Genomic DNA, 20,336 nt, shown 5'->3' on the forward strand with positions numbered 1-20,336 from the left:
CATAATTTAGTCTAATTGTCTATCTAGCTGTTTTCTTACAAATTTACTTGATATACAGTCCAGAAGAAAATATAAAAAATAATTTGGCCATTTAACCATTGCTAAAGGCTTGATATTGTGCTATTTACTCATTACTATTATTAATATTTTTATAATTACATTAACTTCAGGAAAATTAAAATAAAATAAAATTCACATCAATTTAGTAAGTGAATAATAGGTGTTTAAAGTTTTCATAAATATTTAATTAGAAACTAAGTTGGTTTATCTGCTAATGTAGTGCGTCTACAGTAATGAAATTTAAATCTACATTATAATTTTTTATTAAGTTAGATCTCTAAACCGTTTGCGCTTAAATCATGTCGTAGAATTACAAGGAATAAAATTTTTTGGAAGTCTTTATTAAGAGATTATAGTGAGAGGTTAGTTGAGAGTAATTATAGTTAAAACAATATATGTTACTTAATAAGCTATACATTTTTTTTAATATTATTATTTGTATAACATTTATCTTCTATAAAAACTTTTTTAATATAAATAATCTCTAAAATTAGATAGTTCTTCGGTTTTAACGACAACTCCAATAGTTCTATTATAGTTATTTTGGAAGAGATAAATACACTTTTTGCTGTCCATATCTTTTTCAGAGTAATTGAGCCCGTTTTTGTCAAAAAACAGCCATTCATTTTCATTATAATAATAAAATATGCACACATCTAGGTAATATGCTGCAGCAAAATATTCTACCACGCTACACGAACTAATTACATTACCTAAAATATATATGAGTACTTAGTACTTCTGTAACTTTCTTTACAATTTATTTTTTACAATAAAATATCCAAGCAATTACATTGTTTCTTATATTTAATAATAGGTAAATTATATAATATATTAAAGTTTTATATATTTATCACATAAATTTTAAATCATTTATTTTATCAAAGTTTTTTGATTACATGTTATATGATGTTATAAAGAACTTTGAGTATGTGTCATTCACTGGCTTCTGCTCCTAAGATTTTCACCAATGAAGACACATAAATTCAACAAATTGAATTTATCACTAACCGAGGTTCTACCAGACTTAAGCATAGTGTAATTGAATTGTAAACGAAAAAACTGATGTTTTAAAATTGTACTTATGAACTATTTACTATTTTCATACCTTAACTCAAATTAACCAAAGACATAGTGGCACAAAACGCTGGCGGCAATATCGATGTTCTCTCCACCTCAACTAGCAAGCATACCTCACGCATCGCAATCAAGAACCCTCTACTACTCTCCGTCAAAACTACACCGTCCAGCGATAACAATAGCACCGCAGACATTATCGCTCACAACACAAATAAAAATACATCCACTAATGACCTATCAATAATCTCTTCAATGAATAATACGAAAAATAACAATATAAACTTCGCATCTGCTGTCACCATGGAAAAGACCTCCTGTCGCGAACAGGCCTTAGATTTTAGTACTATTGACGGTATACCACAAAAAGATTATGTTCTTGCAATAGAAAAAATAGTTTCTCCAAAAATATAACGTTCCTTTCTGGAATTTCGATATAACCGCTTTTGCGTCTTTATCCAATAAACAAATACTTGACAATTGACTATTAAAAATACAATTAATAAATATCAATAATCAAGTTACACCAATTCGCAGATTGCTAAATCCGACAAAAAGATATATTATATCAAATGTATGCCCATCTATACCCAACCAACCAATTACAAACGCCCTTAAAAATTTAGACATAGTTCCCGTATCACAAATCAGCAACTTCAAAGCCAGAATTAATATTGAAGGCTTCGAACATATAATGAGTTTCCGAAAACAACTATTCATCAAACACGAGGACATTCCTAAATTTTTTAACTCGTTAGAAATTACGCTAAATGAATCACATTTTAGAATTTTTTTACTAATGACATAGTAACATGCTTTATATGCAAAGCCAGTGGACACACTTCAAATAATTGTAAAAATGTAGTTACTATATAAGAAAATAATACTTCATCCAGTCCAAATAAATTAAACGAATCTGATGACTTCAACCACACTGAATTAATTGAAAATATCTACTCTCTCATAAGCCCAACGCTTGATATACTTAATCAAACAAAATCGGATTGGGCCGAAAATCCTGAAGAAACTATTTTTTTTCCTCTAACCCCAAATCATCCCGATGAAGCATTACCTCGCTTACAAACAAAAACTCAGAAGAGACTGTTGTCTGACTCGTCTTCCTCTAAACCTCCGAACTCCACAAATGCTCTATTGACATCTACCTCGGCAAAAAAAAAATGATAAAACAACCAAGGAACTCAAAATACAATTCCGCTTAAATTCATCAATTAGTATCGACACAAATTTAGACGAAAATCTAAATCCAATAATCACATATGTACTATCAATGAGCCCTTACCAATCACATACACCCAATTTAAATATATCCTGGATAACTACAACAATTAATTAATGAATATCCACACTCTTATCGAAGACGTAAACACAAGCATTCTAATTTTAATGGACATAATCGAACAAATTCATCCTAAAATAAAGGACCAATCACTCAAATCACGTCTAACAAATCTTAGAAATCTACTTTTTCAATCTCAATCCCTTCAACAAAATTATATCCAAAACTAAACATAACAAGAATCATACAAGTTTCATTACATAATCTCTAAAATTTTCAATCATGGACTCTATCATTCAATGGAATATAAATTGTCTACACAAACGCAACACCGATATCCACAGAGCAAAAACTCATATCGAACCAATCGCCCTATGCTCCCAAGAAATTAATTTAAAACCTAAATGCATTTTTCCTATAAAAGGATACAAAGTTCTTTTCAAAAATCGTCAAACATACCTCCGTGTAAGTGGTGGAGTTGCTATTTACGTCAATAACCTCATTAAAAGCACTGAAATTCATATTCAAACTTCACTTGAAGTTATATCTGTCTCAATTAGTCTTAAAACATTATTATGTATTTGCAATATTTACTTACCGGATAGCACTATTTTTACACTTAATGATCCCACAGACATCATCCAACAATTACCCAAACCATTTAACTTTCTTGGTGACTTCAACAATCGTAATCAAATCTGGGGATCTCATTTTACGGACCAAAGAGGCAAGATTATGGAAAAATTTCTAGAAAATCAAGAACTAATAATATTAAATAATGGAGAATTTACCCGCCATAACGCAACTCACAATTCTCTATCAGCTATTGATCTCACAATAATAAATAGCACATTTGCACCAAAAACCGAATGGAACGTACTTAACGAATATAGCAGCAGCGACCACTGGCCAATTTCTATAAAAATTATAGATTAAACAGTCCCTACATTTCCACCAGTTTGTTGGAACTTAAAAAATTCCAATTGAGAACTTTACCTAGACATTATAAGCTAATCACTTATAACCACCCAGTTAACCTAACTAACGAAATTACCAAACCGAAATAAATTTAATTATTAACAATTTATCTAATATAATATTAGACGCCGCAAATCTGATCATCGGCAAAATTAACATCAAAAGGAATAAGAAAACAGTTCCACGGTGGAACAAGGAATGCATTATGGCAATTAGAGCTTACAAAAAATCTTTAAACAAATTTAAAAAAACTAAATCCATAGAAGACCTCATAACACTAAAGAAATTTTGTGTACTAGCAAGATTTATAACAAAAAAAAGTAAAACTGAAATTTGGCAAAAATACAGAAATTCAATAAACTCAAACACATCTTCAACCGTCATGTAGAACAAAATTAAATCCATTAAAGGAATATCTTATCAGCCCCTACCATCCAATCTAATCCATATTGGCCACTCACTTTCATGTCCTACAGATATAAACGAAACTTTTGCATAGTATGTCATCAAAAATAACTGTTATTCTAAGTATGAATACAATTTTCTAAATTTCAAACACAAGATAGAAGGAAACATTACAAGGGACCTTGAACTTAATTTCTACCAACAAGAGAACACAATCAATCAACCCTTCAATATAACTTCAAAATGCTCAATCTGAATGTAAAAGCAAAAGCCCGGGCCTAGATAGCATTTCGTACTTTTTTATTTAAAATCGACCTAAATCAGGACACGAAATACTCCTCCAAATTTATAATTTAATTTTAGAAAATGGTGTATATCAAGATCAATGGCGCAACGCAATAGTAATACTTATCCCAAAACCTAACAAAAACAAATTCGATACCTCCAACTACAGGCCCATTTCACTCATTAATACACTAGTCAAAAAACTGGAAAAATTATTAAACTAGCGTCTTGTTTGGCATTTGGTGACATAAAATTCATTAACGAATAAACAATATGGATTTCGACAAAACCAACTCTCGATACCCTTTCTTCCTTACACAAAGATATTTGTAACGTAAAAAATCAAAAACAAAATCTAATATCAATAGAATTAGACCCAGAAAAAGCTTACGACATTGAATAGCGAATCAGGGTTCTGAAAATTATTCAAGAATGTGGTATCAATGGCAAAATGTACATATTCCTTCAAAACTTCTTAACAAACCGCAAAAATCAAGTTAAAGCTCATAATGAATTATCAAATACCTACCTAATTGGAAATGGCCTTCCCCAAGGCTCAGTGATTAGTGTAACAATGATTCTGCTAGCTATTAATAATATATTTAAAGAAATACCAAAACCTAAAAAACAACTACATTTTGCAGACGACAGCCACATTTATTGCAGTGGATAAAATATGAAAACCACGATGAAAATACTACAACAAACATTCAATAGTCTCCAAATTTGGTCTAAAAAGACTGGTTTCAAATTTTACCCAGAAAAAATTCAATGTACCTGTTTTCATACTCGTATGACAAAGAACTACAAATTATTCCTTAATAATTTTGAAATACTCTTCTGCAAACCCTTACGCATATTAAAAATGATCTTTGACAGTGAATTAAAATGGACCCAACACCTAAAAGAACTTAAAATCTCTAGTAAAATGAAAATTATTATAATGAAAACACTCTCACATCACACCTGGGGCGCTGACTCATATATTCTTCTTAATATATACAAGTTTATAATATTGTCTGGAATAAATTATGGGTCAATTATTTATAGTTCAGTTAAAGAAAATCTACTCAAAATATTAAATCCTTTACACAATTAAGGTATTCGCATTTCAATAGGAGCTTTCAGATTTAGCCCTATCGACAGCATTTTATGTTATGATGTAGAACTACCCCTAAAACTACCAAGAGAAAAAGATATACTCATCCACGACATAAAAAAAGGAAAAGCACTCCTGACCATATAGGATATAAAAGGTTTTTCAAAAACCAAAACATAAATCCAACCAATACAATTTAGAAACAAATATCACTCATACAAGATACTTTCTATCATCTGTACGCCAAGTTTATAATCCACACATCCATTAGAAATAAAATAACATTCCAAAAATGTCCACCTTAGCTTTGGAAAATGCATCTCAATACTGAATTAACCAAATATAATAAGAATGAAACAAATCTAACAATTATCAGGTCCCACTTCAAAGAAATCATCCAAAATAAATACCCCAATTATTTGCACATTTATACCGACTCATCATACCTCTTAAACTTCGCCTTACTTACTACACACTTGGTTTCTTTGCACAAGCGTTTATACTACATCCAATCTTCTCTTTTATTGCTCTTTTACCATACTTTGAATTACTTTTTCTTACATTCTATGATTTTTTGAACGTCCTCATCCCATAACCAGGTTTCCTTATTTCATGGCATTCTACTCTTGCTCTCACCAACAATTTCCTTTGCAGTATTCTTAACACAACTAGCAAATCTATTCCACACATCATTTATGTCTCCCTCGACATTCCACACCGACCTCTCTATTACTTTTTTTACAAACTCTATTTCATTTTCCCCTTTCAATTTCCACAATTTTCCCCCCGTGTTTCTTCTATTTTTGTTTATTTTCTTTCCGGTACACTACGACTCCATTGCCATCAGTCTGTGTTATATAGTTACACTCTCGCCTTGTATAACTTTACAATCTTTTACTCGCTTTACACTCTCTCTCTCTCTGCCACATAAAATAATCTACCTGTGATCTATTCCTCCCACTTTTATAAGTTATATAATGCTCTTCCCTCTTTCTAAAATAAGTATAAACCACAGCAAGATCATACGATACTGCGAAATGCATGATTTTTTCTACAACCTCATTCTTTCTACTAAAACCATTCCCTCCATGTACTCCTTTATATCCTTTCCTCTCATTACCTATATGTCCATTCATATCTCCACCTATCACCGCATCCTTATTCCTAGATACCCCTTGCAACACCTCATCCATCTCTCTACAAAACCCTTCATTGTCTAATTCATCACACCCCACTTGTGGTGCAAAGACGCTTATTATACTCAGCACTTTTTCTTCGAATATCAATTTACGACCATTATTCTGTCACTTTTCTTAGCAACATCTACTACTTTACTATTTATTTCCTCATCCATTGTTATCCCTAAATCNGCGCTTATTATACTCAGCACTTTTTCTTCGAATATCAATTTTACGACCATTATTCTGTCACTTTTCTTAGCAACATCTACTACTTTACTATTTATTTCCTCATCCATTGTTATCCCTAAATCATTCTTTGTACTAGACTTACCTGAGTATATACTTTTATAACCTTCACCTAGTTCCCTCGATTTCTCTCCTTTCCATTTAGTTTCCTACACACAACAAATGTTAACTATTCTCCTCTTCAATACTTCTACTACTTCTTCACTTCTACCAGTTAATGTTCCAACATTCCAAATACCTATTCTTACTTTGTATTTATCTTTATTCCTTATTCTTTAATCCTTAGGCCTTCTCCGTTTTTAACTACTTTATTCCCCCTCGCCTTTTGTCACCTCTTACATCCGAGATGGGAAAATTCGCCTAAGTTTTTTTCAGGGCACCTCATACTATTTGACGAAAATTTTTAAGCCAGGTGTCGACCTGACGCAACCTCATAAGTCGCCTCTTACAACTGGCAGAGGAGCCGTGGTAGTATTCTTATCCCTCATCCACAGGGAAACAGCAATTTAATAAATAGCGAGGAAAATCTCCAAGGACTTCATAATCATGTAAAAGGCAAAAGGGAACAGAAATCAGGTTTAATTTGTAAGTGAATGCTGGTAAAATCTTTTAACACAGTCTGAGTCGTGAAAAACTAGAAATGATCTTGCGAGTAAGAAAAAGTTAATGGAACCACGGTTAAAATAACATTAATATAGAAATACAAAATCAAAAATATGAAAAAGAGTATATAATACAAAACTAGCATATTTTTGAATACGGAGATAAGTTGGAGATTGTTTTTATTAGCTACGATGGAAAGGTATTTTTTTACAATGATATGTTTTTTTTGTGTCTCTTACTACATTTTCTCAGCTTTCACATGACCGATTTCTTTCAACCTTAAGTCAAAATATATATCGTATATAGTTAAAGAAATTTCACTTAAAAATTAATAAATTTCCCTTGATGCGTGAAAATCTCAGAAAAAATTGCAATTTATAAAATCAATAAATGTTAACATTTTTTCCTTTTAAAAATACCATAATTTTTTAAAAATGAACGTACCAAAATCACTATAAAAAAATAAACGTTTCGATGTAAATCTTTAGTTAGTGTTTAATTTTAAAAATTTGGTGGATTATTCCAAAAGCTACATGATCTGCTAGTTCCTTATTAATATCCTGATTAAGATAAAGTATATCTAATGAAAAAGAGATTATTTAAAACTATTATTTCTCATAAAAAAATTGTGTTGATCCATACACTATTCAAAAAGTTATAGCATTATAAAGTTAAAAATGTAAAAAAAAAAATCGAGAATTTTCACATAAAAATAGCTTTTTCACCTATTTTCACCGTGAAGATAAAATAAAGTCCGAATTTTTTTTTTCCATGATAAAGTATATTACATTAACTTTAATTTAAGATATATATATATATAAGAGTGTCACTTTCCGGAACATTTTCAAAAGTCAAGTTGAAAAAGTTGTCATTTTAAATATTCCCCTGTGGGCAGGTAAAGAGCCATATTTATAAAAAAAGATATACCAAATGAAAGGTAATGATATCATACATCTATATAAAAAAAATTATATTGATTTGGTTATTTTTAAAAAAATTATAGCAATTTTAAGTAAAAACCATTGAAAAAGTGTTAAAAATTATCTATTTTTGGGGGGGATTTCCCTCATTTACGGGGAACGAGAGAAAATTTCTCATATTTTGAGGAAAATGTCTTCGTCTAGATACGATTTGTGATCTTTTGACGTATTGTTGAAAGATGTTGGTTCGGTGAGAGCTGAGAAAAAGTAGTCAAAGACAAAAAAAAAAAAATAAACACATCATAGTAAAGTTAATACCTTCTCAACTTTAATACTTTTGTAATAATACTAATAAAGTACTAGGACACCGATAATATTTTTTATTACATTATTAGAAAAATAAGGTCTTCAAATCTATAACATACAATGCTTCATATTTAACTGTCTCTTATAAAATCTACCCTTATGATTTGCACCCAGAGCTAGCCACCTTAAATCTGGCCCTACCACATCTAATATTAAAAAACTATTTTCAAATTTATTTATTACAATACCTTCAACTTTGTCTACGTAATAGCTAAAATATTCTCTACAAAGTGGACAATTATTTTCATTTCTAATTAGTAGTGTATCAGCACATTTTTTACATAAACAGTGATGACACTCATTCAATATAACAAGTAAATCAGGTTCTTCAAAACAAATTGGACATTCTTTAGCAGCATCTAAAAATGTTTATATATAACAAATGTTTCCATATTGTTTAGAATAAATATATTTTTTTAAATACGAAATACCATATAAACATATTTACGTTATAAAAATATTAATGGCAATATTATTTTTAAAACTTACCATTATAATGTAGTGAGACTAAAATAATTTACAATAATTTAAAATAATATCAAAAATTTTATTATTATCTTAAGATTATTCTACAAATTAATTGTAATTTTAAAATAATGAGACATTTAAAACCACAAATTGAGGTCATGTCACGGATAATTTATTCAATAATTTCTCCTGAATTCTCAATAAAAAAAATTAATTACTTGTACAATATTCTTTATGCATTTACTAAATTTTAAATAATAAAACACTTTATAATTAATAATAAATTAAACTTTTAATTAAATTTATTGAATAATTCACAAATATACTTTATATTCAAAAATTATATGTCTTATTCTTTATACTTATTATCGAATAATTAGTTAATTATATAATAATCCCTATTTTTAATAATAGCTATTCAATTTGTAATGTTTTAATATAATAAGTAGAAATAAAATAATTAAAATTTATTTTATTTAACAAAAAAAAATTAAAAATAATTCTTTTAAATTTTCTATTTATTTTTAATTTATATACTTTTTGAACTATTAATTTAGATGATTTCAGGAATAACTATACAATTGTTTTGTCAGTGAGTATTTCCCTGATGTACTTTTCCATATAGGTATAAAATAATGAACATCTTTTGAACTAAATGCTTAAAAATGTTCCAACCGGTCTTTTTTATAAAAAAATTATTTTACGATAAATAAAGTAAATGTGATGTTTTGTTTAGTGTATTTTATAAATGACTAAAGATGGTTATAAATATTACCTCATTTAAATAAAAAAATTATGTACAATTGAAAAAATGACAAAACTAAAATCTGAATATTGTTCTTATTTCAGAGATAATTGAGTAGTTCACAAGAATAAAGTAATTACCCATTAATGTCAATAAAACATACCTGGATTTAAAAATGTTATATATTGATTTAAATAATCATTAAAAGATTCTTCATCACGAAAAAGTTTTTTAATGTCATCATTTGTTTTTATGCTCTGGTTTTATCATATGTAAAACAGTTTAATACAATAGTAATAATTGTGTTTTAAATGATATTTCAACTTACTGTACAAATGTTTTTTTGTAGTGTTATACTAAATGTTGTATCTCCACATATAAGGTCAGACAATACTTTGTATAAATCATAATATTTGTACTTTTGAAAATAACCTAACACAAATTGCTTATGTTTTGTAAACGTAAATCCCAAACTTTCACATTTGTTTTTTTTCCATTCTTCATCAACTGGATTGAAGTTAAATTTAAAATTTAATTTGACTCCATAATAGTCCATTTTTGTTTTATTATCCATCTTAACACTTGTTAAATATGTTATTTCCTGCAAATAATAAAAAAATTCTTAACATAATTATCGAGATGAAGATCAAAGAATTATATAAACTCAGTACATTTACATCTTAGCATATAGGGTTTGAAATCCTTCTTGTGAGACATTAACGTTAACGCTAGAGACAAGTTGATATACTTGGATTTAAAAATATTGAACAAATACAGAGCCCGATGGTACTCATGCGTGTTAGTTAAGGTTAGCTGTTTTATTTTGTTTTAAGTCAAGCTATGTCAATGTAAAGGAAAAAGATAAGTGAGCTGTACGAATAAATGTAGAATGAATTTTCAAAACATATAACATATAACTTATAAATATATTATACATTAATCATAAAATCTTATACATTCCAATTTGGGTAGGGGAACTCTTAATACTAATGCCACAATGGCACTGATATAAACAAATAATAAATTACAAATAGATTGATACAGTATTGACATGAATAATATATATTTAATTTGATTTCTAATAGATATTGAATTATAGACAACTGAATAATGAGTGGTGAATGAATTATTACATACTTATAATGGTAAATTCTACAAGACTGTAATAAGGCCAGCTGTGATGTATGGTTCAGAGTGTTGGGTGGTTGATAATAAAGTAGAACAGTGAATGAGTATAGCAGAGATGAGAATGCTTAGATGGATGAGTGGAGTGACTAGAAAAGATAGAATAAGGAACGAGCATATAAGAGGGAGTATAGGTGTAGTGTCAATTGTGGATAAGATGAGAGAAAATAGACTTAGATGGTTTGATCATCTTATAAGGAGAGAAGAATCGGAAGCTGTAAGAACAATTATAGAAATGAATGTTAAAGGAAGAGAGGTAGAAGAAGACTAAAAAAGTGATGGAGGGATGCTATTGAATGCAATTTGAGGATGTGAGTGTAGATCATATGAGAGATCGTGTCAAGTGGAAGTTTAGGATAAGGGTGGCCGACCCTAAGTAGTTGAGATTAAGGCAAAGAAGAAGAAAAGCAATGTGAACTATTTCCATAATTTTATCTAGGTTATTAATTCTTAGATTCAATAATATAATATAAAATTATATATTATATATTATATAATTTTTTTAAATTATTATTGATTTTGATTTTTAATATACAGTAAATTTATCATAAAAGTTTGATTTTTTTTACATTTTTATTATAATAGGTCACTTAAATAAAAATCATAATAATAATTTCTAATTGACTTTTGGTGTTTAAACAGATTCTAAAATGGAAATATTCACAACTTTAAGAATGATTTATTTTTAACTAAAAGAACCAATTAAAAAAATTTTTTTAAAAAGATTTACTCAATTGACCGTATTATAAAATTTGATTATAATTGTAAAAATCCATCTTTAAATTCAGGTGAAAATAAAAATCATTTTTTTTTAATTTATGATTTATATAGCAACATTGTACAAAAAAATTTGGAATATTATAGACTAGCAGTATCGCACAAAAATAGAATTAAAAACTTAATTAATTACAAAGTAATATTATTTAATTTTCTATTTGAATACTTTTATCATATCGATTTTTTTAAATATAAAAGTACATTACATTAGCTTTAATTTAAGATATAGATAAAAGTATCATACTTTCCGGAACATTTTAAAAATTTAAATGGAAAAAGTTAATTTTTTGTGAAAAAGTTGTCATTTTAAATCCCCCCCGTGGGCTGGTAAAGTGTCAGATTTATAAAATAAATATATCAAATAAAAAGTAACGATATCATGCATCTATATAAAAAAGTTATGGCAATTTTAAGTAAAATATCTTCTCAGCTTCTCATCGAATTATTACTATTATTTAGAGCACGCAAATAATAAATTAACAAAATCAAATAAATTAACTATTTTAATTATTAAATTATAAAAAAAGAAACAAATTAAAGATAAAATTTATCAAAAAAATTTTCATAGAGTATACTCTATCGAATTTTGTAATCAACTTAATTCTAATCAATGCAGATACTTGGTAGTTTGTTATNTTGTTTGAATTTGTTGGACCAGAGTTAAAAATCACATACACACTTAAAAAAACCAGCACAGTGGGGTCGTGGCATAGTGGAGAGGTTGCATAGTTGGGTCCAGTATAGATTTAATCTGACAGTGATTAAAATCATTATCATAAGAAACGCTTCGATGCAAATCTGTAGATAGTGTTTAATTTTAAAAAATGGATGGATAATTACAAAAGCAACATCAACTTCTATTTCCTTAATTATACCCAGATTAGTAATTATTTTAATTATATATTATATAATTTTTATATTGAATTGTATCAAATTATTATTGATATTGAATTTTAATATGCTAAAAGTAATAATTTTTAACCTTCTTTATTTCGTCCTTTAAAGTGAATTTAATAATAAAAAAAAAAAATGAATTTATTACCATAACTTTTAGCTCAACTAACAAGTTTGAAATTGATATTATTAAATAGAAAAAAAATGAAATTGTTAAGATTAATATGCAATCAGGAAATTTTATAATTACTATTTGCAGTACATTTTTCAGAAAAATTCGATTTTTTTGCTTTTTTATCGTAATTGTAAACTGAAATAGAAATCATCGTAATCATTTCTAATTAACTTTTGGTGTTTAAAAAGATTCTACAATGGAAATATTCAGAACTTAATTAATTTTAATGGTTTACTTTAACTAAATGAACCAAATAAAACAAAGTTATTAAAAGGATTTACTCAATTGAGCGTATTATAAAATTTGATTATAATTGTAAAAATCCCTTAATACCTTTTCAGTTTCGCATCGAAGCTAAAAAAATTTACCTACAACCACGTTTGGAGTAACTGCTATTCCATTTATTATTACGTCTAGAACGTTATCTTTTTCAAATAACGTTTCCTATGAATATAAAAATGAAAATACAGCTGAAAACAACAGACCCAAAAAAAAATAAATAAAAATAACCCAACATAGTAAAATTAATATCTTCTCTGCTTCGCATTGAATCTAAAAAAAGTTATAACTACCACAATCAATGCATATATGACAAAAATGAATAATGAAGTAAATAGAAAATTAAATCGTCATTAAAATTTATATTTTAAAAATATGGGTTTCAATTTACTTATGCAGAAATGACTCGATATACATATTAACAAGTTATTATTCACGTTGAAAAGAAAGTCATAAAACGGTGAAAAATGAACGAATTGAATTGTTTTTATATAATACCTCGTTGAGCGGGTCGGGTGAAAATGTGAAACTTTAAGTTGTAAAACACTAGCGTCAATGACCATTTTTATCAAAAAACGGTCGAAATTTTTAAAAACTCGCGGGTGAGCTGCAAAAGCTTTCGGCAATAATTTTCCCGGAGTCTCGTGATCGATTTTTTGGTTAAAAAAATATTTTTAATATCAGAGCACACTCAGTAATTTTTTCAAAAAAGCGATTTTAAAATAATTTTTAAAATTAATAAATTTTGGTAGTTACCTCATTTGACAATATCAGCTTAATCAAATTACACATCCATAAAAAAATGATTTTTTTTGAAAACATTTTAACCCTTTAGAATTATTTTAAAGTGAACTTATAAATTTTTATGATATTCTATAATTTTACTCTTCTTTTTAATAATTTTGTAAACGTGTTTTACTATTAAATATGATTTATTTTAATATAATTAGAAAATAAATTATATTTAAATAAATGTTTAAAGTACACATTTGTACAATCTAATCATCGTAAAATTTAACTAAGCTCAATAACTTTGAGAATCTATTATTTTTCTTGTTATATTTTCAACTTATTCGTTATTTTTTTATTAAAGGCGCAATTTAGAAAAGTGCTAGACTCCAAATTCTGCTCAGAATAATATTAGATCCACTAATATTGTCCACTAAATCCATTGTGATTAAATTGTGTTCATGGTTCTCATATATACCTACAATGTATCTTATATTTAATCCACTTAATGTATTTAAATTAATTGATTTTTATCGTCTAATAACAAGACAATAATAGATATAAATATCACAAAAAATTAAGAATCCATTAATTTATTTTAAGAATCAAAGAACTAGTCTTTTGTAAGCTATTTTTTTGTACAAAACAAACAATATATGAATATAAGTATTATTACAGGTGATTATTGTACTATGACTCATGTGATTAAAAATATATATTTAATATGATTTTTTATACCAAAAACAATTTTTTTTACTTCTTAAAGTATTCTAACAAATAAAAGCGAAGTGCGCGCAGTAGAAGGTGGAGGGGAGGAGTGGGGACCTAGTCCCGCGCATACGCGCTTGGAATGTGGAGGTTTCTTACTGGGCCGGGGATTTCGGCTGGGCTCTTGAGGAGGGGGTGGCGCGAGGGAGGGAGTTAAGCGCGTTCTGAATTTCGCGCTTCGCCTTCTCGCTACCCGCCCGCACGTCCCGTTCATAGTGCAGGAGGGGAACCGCCGGGAGGCCCACCCGGCCCGCCAATTCGCCAACCAACCGTCGGATCTCCTCGGCGGATAAGGGGGTGGCTATAGAGTTGTTGTTGTCGTTGATGTTAATGCTGAAAAATAACAAACAAAAATAAATAAAATCTACTAATTTTGTTGTTTCATACATGAGACATGAATTTTCCTTGGTGGGGACTGGTCCGTTAAGAACACGCCTTTACCGAGGCGTTCGTGTAATATAGGTCATTATTTTGTAAAACTGAAAACAAAGCATTTTTGTAATGTTTGGTTTAACTATGAATTTCTTGATTTATCATTACAAAAATATAATATAGTCTATTATTTGTAAACCTAGAAGTAATGTTTAGATTAATTGTAATTCCCCGAATTATTGTTACTAGACCAAGAAGTAAATATTTATAAACATTTTTTGAAAATGATTACTATATGAATTTTATAAAAAGAAAAACAAAATATTTTAGTATATAAGACGAAATGGAATGAATTGAAAAGGGGAGAGAGAAGACCTCGGGAGTGCCGAAGGTAATCTCTTTTCCGTGTGGTACGTTTGTGACATTAAGTTTTCATTTGGTGTATTATTTATTTATCCTGTTTTAAGTGTTCTATTATTTTATATGTTTTACTTTGTTTGATTATATCTTTATTAATTACATTTGCGTTATGCTTGAATTACTATAACTATAAGTTTGGAACAAAAAGATTGTTTCATATTTTAATACAACATTCGGCTAGTCTAACGGGGCCCCACCATTTTGGTGCATAACCCGCACAAAATTGTCTGTTCGCGTTCGATAAGTGATGCGCTTTATAGTAAACAACGTCGCCGACCACGTATTTTGTTTTGATGTGACCGGACGGCGGTGTTATTTTTGTGCTGGTGATTTGTTGTTCGCGCTCTAAACGGTCGTTATTGATAGTAGCAGGTGCTACCGGTTGTACTCGCTATAGTAACCAGTCATCCGGTTTCTTATCTTCTCATCTAATACGAGTACGGACGGTGTGTATCCGGTAGTCTCGTTGCGCCTATTGTGTAGAGTGAACAACAAAGGTGGTAGTTTTGTATCCCAAGATGTATGACTCGACTCAGTTAATAAAGTGCGAAGTCCTTTTTTTAACTCTTGGTTTTTTCGTTCTATTGGGTTAGCTCGTGGGTGGTATATCGGTGTAGTCCAGGCCTCTGCCCCACCCCCGATTTATCTCGTCGATCATTTCTTTGGACACGAGCGCTCAGCCGTTGTCGCTTAAAATTACTCGCGTGTAACCGTAGCGTGAAAAAAACTCCATTTCTAACACGTCTACAATCGTTTTCATTGTAGGCGCGCCTATGGGGTACGCTTCGGTCCACCTGCTGAAGCAGTTAGTTACCACTAATAGGTTCGTCTTGCCCCTTGGTGTTCTAGGGTATGGTCCCATCAGGTCGATACTGATTACATCCCACGGCTGTCTAGGTTGGCGCTTGACCATCGGTTCTTCGGGGCGCCTGTTTAAGAGCTTAGTGCACGCGCAAATGTGACACGATTTTACGTACATGCGCACAGCATTTTTTAACCCTTTACAGTAGAACCGTTGTTTGATCGCACGGTGCGTTTCTCTCCATCCGGGGTGACATGATAGGGGATCGTCGTGGTATCGCCAAATTATGTGTTGAACTTTGTCGGTGGGGACGACTACCGGTGTGTCAGCGCCTATACGAATACGTAAAATACCGTCCAACACAAAAAATTCGACCTTATTTTTCGCGTCCGGTTTTTCGTTCGCTATGGTGAGTTGCGCGTTTAATTTTTTTATGACCGAAGAGAGAAACTGGTCGTTGTTTTGCTACTCTGGTACCTCCCCCCCCCTGAACGGTCGGTCGCAGAACGCGTCGTTTGCCTCGGTAATGGAGTAGATATTATCGAGAGTGGCGGCGGTTGTGGGCGGACTAGACATTGGCGCGCCTAACAAATTGTCATCCAGGGCGTCTTCGTCAACAGGGGTCCGTCCGTTGGGTGACGTGACAACATGTTGGGCGATTCGTTGTATTTGCCCAGCACGTGTGTCGTGGTGAAATTTAGGTTACCCAGGTGTAACGCCCAACGGGTCAACTTACTGTTTGTGCCCTTCGCTTTGTACAGATAAGTCAGCGCTGAATTATCTGTGTACAATTCAAAAGGGGCTTACTCTAAGTATGACCTAAATTTATCATTTTGAGGGAAAACATTTTAATTTTTGATGGTAATGTCTTCAACTGGATACACTTTGTGATCTTTTGACGTTTCATTGAAAGAAATGGGTTCGGTGAGAGCTGAGAAAAAGTGGTAACAGACACACAAAAAAAAAATAAATAAATAAAAAAAACCATGTCATATCAAATTAATATCTTCTCTGCTTCGCATCGAAGATAACACAAGTCGGAATATACTTAATAAGAACTACTCAAAAGTGTTTCTTAATAAAAAGTATTTTATTTTCTATTACAATTAGATTTATTATATTATATTATTAGTTATATTAAAAACATTCATACTATTCATGTCTAATTTTAGATTTGTGATATTTTGATTAGCTGAGAAAATTTGTGATAGACAAAAAAAATACATAAATAAATAAATATAACATGGTAAAATTAATACCTTCTCAGCTTCGCATAAAAGATAAAATAATTACTACTTAAAAATCTAAACATTTTTATAATTATTATTAAACATCGACGTTATAATAAAGACAATATAATAAAACATTTATCTTTTTTAAATATTTTTAAAAAAATAACAAAACTCAAAAAAGAGATAGCTCTCTTGTTTCAACGACAACTCCAATAGTTTTCTCACTTTCATGTTTGAAGAGATAAATACACTTTTTGTTCTCCATATCTTCATCAGTGTAATTGGGCCCGTTCTTGTCAAAAAACGCCCATTCACCTTCTCTCATGAACAAAAAAATACACACATCCAGGTAATATGCTGCAGCATAATATTCTATCAAACTACATGAACTAACCACGTTACCTGAAATGTATATAAAAACTTAATTCTTCAAATAATTTTCTTTACATCATTTTTGTATAATAAAATGTCCAAGCAACAATATAGTTTCTTAGAGTTGATAAATTAAGATATGGAAAATTATATAATTATATATTTATCATATAAATTTTAGAACATTTATTTTATTCAAAGTTCTTTATTTTACTAATAATAATATAAAGAACTTTGAGTAAGTTGTGTCGGTTTCTGACGTAAGGCTTTCACCAATGAAGGTGTTATTTTTATAATTAAATTTTATGTTATAAAATTCTATTCCACCTATGGTGTGGTAATCATATATGGTAAGTGGTGATGACCCTTGCTACTATAGCTAGTCGTTATGCAAGTGGCAAACCACGTTGTTGTTGCAGGCTGACAATAAGCCCACTTGAAAGTATAATTTACATGGAAGCCTATATAATAAATTGTCTTAGACACGTAACTTAGGGTGTATATATCACAGTTCTTATTCTTAATTTAATCTGGATCAATTTGGGTTGGGTTTATAGTTATATGTATAATATGTTACTTTTTCATAAAAATTCAGTTCTTATGATATTAAAGTGAAAATACTTTAATTGTGAAGGAAAGAACTTGTATACTAGGATACGTGTTCACTGATTTGCTAAAGAAAGAAGTTTGGTTGGGTTTGAAATCGGTTTTTTTGCCAACAAAAAAATTTTGACTATTCATAAGGACTATATTTAAGAATTCTTTAATTAACAGAACATTTTTTCTCGGTCTCTTATTATTTGATTTTTTTTTATTAGATTGAGCAAAAAGTGTTTAAATCTATAATATACATTGCTCTACATTTTATTGTCGCTCTTAAAATCTGCTATTTAAGGCAACTGCAAGTTGTACCAGCGCCTCTAAATGTAGCCTTCCTAATCACCAAAAACTCTATCTGTCATACACCAATATAAATTTTATTTGTAATTTTTTTTATTACTATACCTTCGACTTCGTCTATGTAATAACTAAATTTTGTTCTACAAAGTGGACATTTCTTTTCATTTCTATCTACTAATTTATCAGCACAGTTTTTACATAGATAGTGGTGACATTTGTTCAAAATAACAGGGGATTCAAGTTCATAATAGCAGATTGAACATTCATCAGCTTCATCTAAAAATGCTAATCTATATTAAATGTTTCCATATCGTTTCTAAAATAAATATTTTTTTGCATACATAACACCACATAAAAAAAATTACATTAAAAAATATGAATGCAATATTATTTTCAAAAAGTATTAATTTTTATAACAATTGAAAATAAAATATTTTAAAGCTTACCTTTATCGTTTAATGAGACAAAAATAATTTAGACATTTATTAGCAATTTTATTTTATTTTAAAATTATTTAAATAATTAATTAGTGTTAAAATATTTAAACATTAAAAATGAGATCATAAAATGTAAATTTATTTATTAATATTTTCTTAATTTTTAATAAAAAAAAACGGTAGCACAGTGGGTTCGCGACACAGTATGGACGTGACATAGTTGGTACAAGTATAGATGATATTTGACAGCGATTAAAATCACTATCATAAGAAACGCTTCGATGCAAATCTGTTTAATTTTAAGAAATTGGTAGATTATTTAAAAAGCAATATTAACTCTTATTCCCTTAATTTTATCCCGATTAGTTATTTGATTTATAATTATAATATATATATATATGAATACATAAATTTAGTAATTAAATTTAGTAGGAAATTGATATTTAATAATTATATATAACAAAGTTATAAGTTTTATACACTGGACTACAAGGAACTTTTATCAGAAACAAAAATATACTTTTCTAAATCAACTTTTCGTGATGAATTCAAATTATATAAAAAATTATTAAATTACAAAATAAAATGATTTAATTTGATGTAATTAAAGCTTATTCGTGAATTAATAAATAAATAATAACACGGCGGTCAAATATATATTTTAAATCAATATACATAGGAAAATGCAAAAACAGTGTCACGATAGTTCTCGCGAGGAAGTTGAAAGATTATTCTATAATATTGCTTGGTGTATCGCCGTATAGGATCGTGCACCCGCGGTCACTGGCCGACGCGCGACCTGTCGGACAAGAAGAGGTAGCTGTGTCGCAGTCGCCATCCAGCGGTAAAGCCAGAAGTGCAATGCAACCGCGTCAAATTTTGTAGTTGAAACCTATCATATCAAACTTGGTTCGTCAATAAATACTTTGAAAACATTAGAAATGAATTATTTTAATTGTGTGTATGGAGAACATTGGATAAGTAACTATTTAAGAAATTTCTTCTTGAAAGGGGCGACTAAAGTGATCGGATCCTTGATCTTTATTGAAGTTATGGAATCTAAATGAGAAAAAAATCAAACCAGTTAAAAATTTAAACTAACTTAAAAAGAATTAAGAAAAAATACAAAAAATTTATTGCAATACGCGAATTAGAACCTTGTATCTTAAGAGCGTAAAACATAAGTGATACCGACTCAGCAACTGAAAAAAATGGCAATTTAAGCTAATTCAAATTTCAAAGTTATTTTTCTTGACTTAAAAAA

General features: G+C 29.3%; 2 protein-coding genes across 4 annotated transcripts in view; both read right to left on the reverse strand.

Moving 5' to 3' along the window:
• Window positions 1-456: 456 nt before the first annotated feature.
• On the reverse strand, window positions 457-14,224 carry LOC126895027 (uncharacterized). Its single transcript, XM_050666473.1, has 6 exons — window positions 13,797-14,224; window positions 10,059-10,331; window positions 9,894-9,987; window positions 9,007-9,024; window positions 8,706-8,876; window positions 457-773 (listed from the first exon to the last, which is right to left on the reverse strand). The coding sequence occupies exons 1-6, from the start codon at window positions 13,860-13,862 to the stop codon at window positions 529-531; spliced, it is 867 nt and encodes a 288-aa protein (XP_050522430.1). The 5' UTR covers window positions 13,863-14,224; the 3' UTR covers window positions 457-528.
• Window positions 14,225-17,299: 3,075 nt separating this feature from the next.
• LOC126895030 (RING finger protein PFF0165c-like) overlaps window positions 17,300-20,336 on the reverse strand; it is a 34,754-nt gene continuing 31,717 nt past the window's right edge. For all 3 annotated transcript variants that reach the window (XM_050666481.1, XM_050666482.1, XM_050666483.1), the window contains exons 4-5: window positions 18,741-18,911; window positions 17,300-17,765 (exon numbers count right to left, since the gene is read on the reverse strand). In XM_050666481.1, coding sequence (XP_050522438.1) covers window positions 17,536-17,765; window positions 18,741-18,911 — 401 coding nt within the window. In that variant the 3' untranslated portion in view covers window positions 17,300-17,535. The remainder of the gene's footprint in view (window positions 17,766-18,740; window positions 18,912-20,336) is intronic.

The sequence above is a fragment of the Daktulosphaira vitifoliae genome, unplaced genomic scaffold, assembly GCF_025091365.1.
Source record: "Daktulosphaira vitifoliae isolate Bord-2020 unplaced genomic scaffold, ASM2509136v1 Scaffold_1, whole genome shotgun sequence".
In the NCBI taxonomy this organism is placed as follows: Eukaryota; Metazoa; Arthropoda; class Insecta; order Hemiptera; family Phylloxeridae; genus Daktulosphaira; species Daktulosphaira vitifoliae.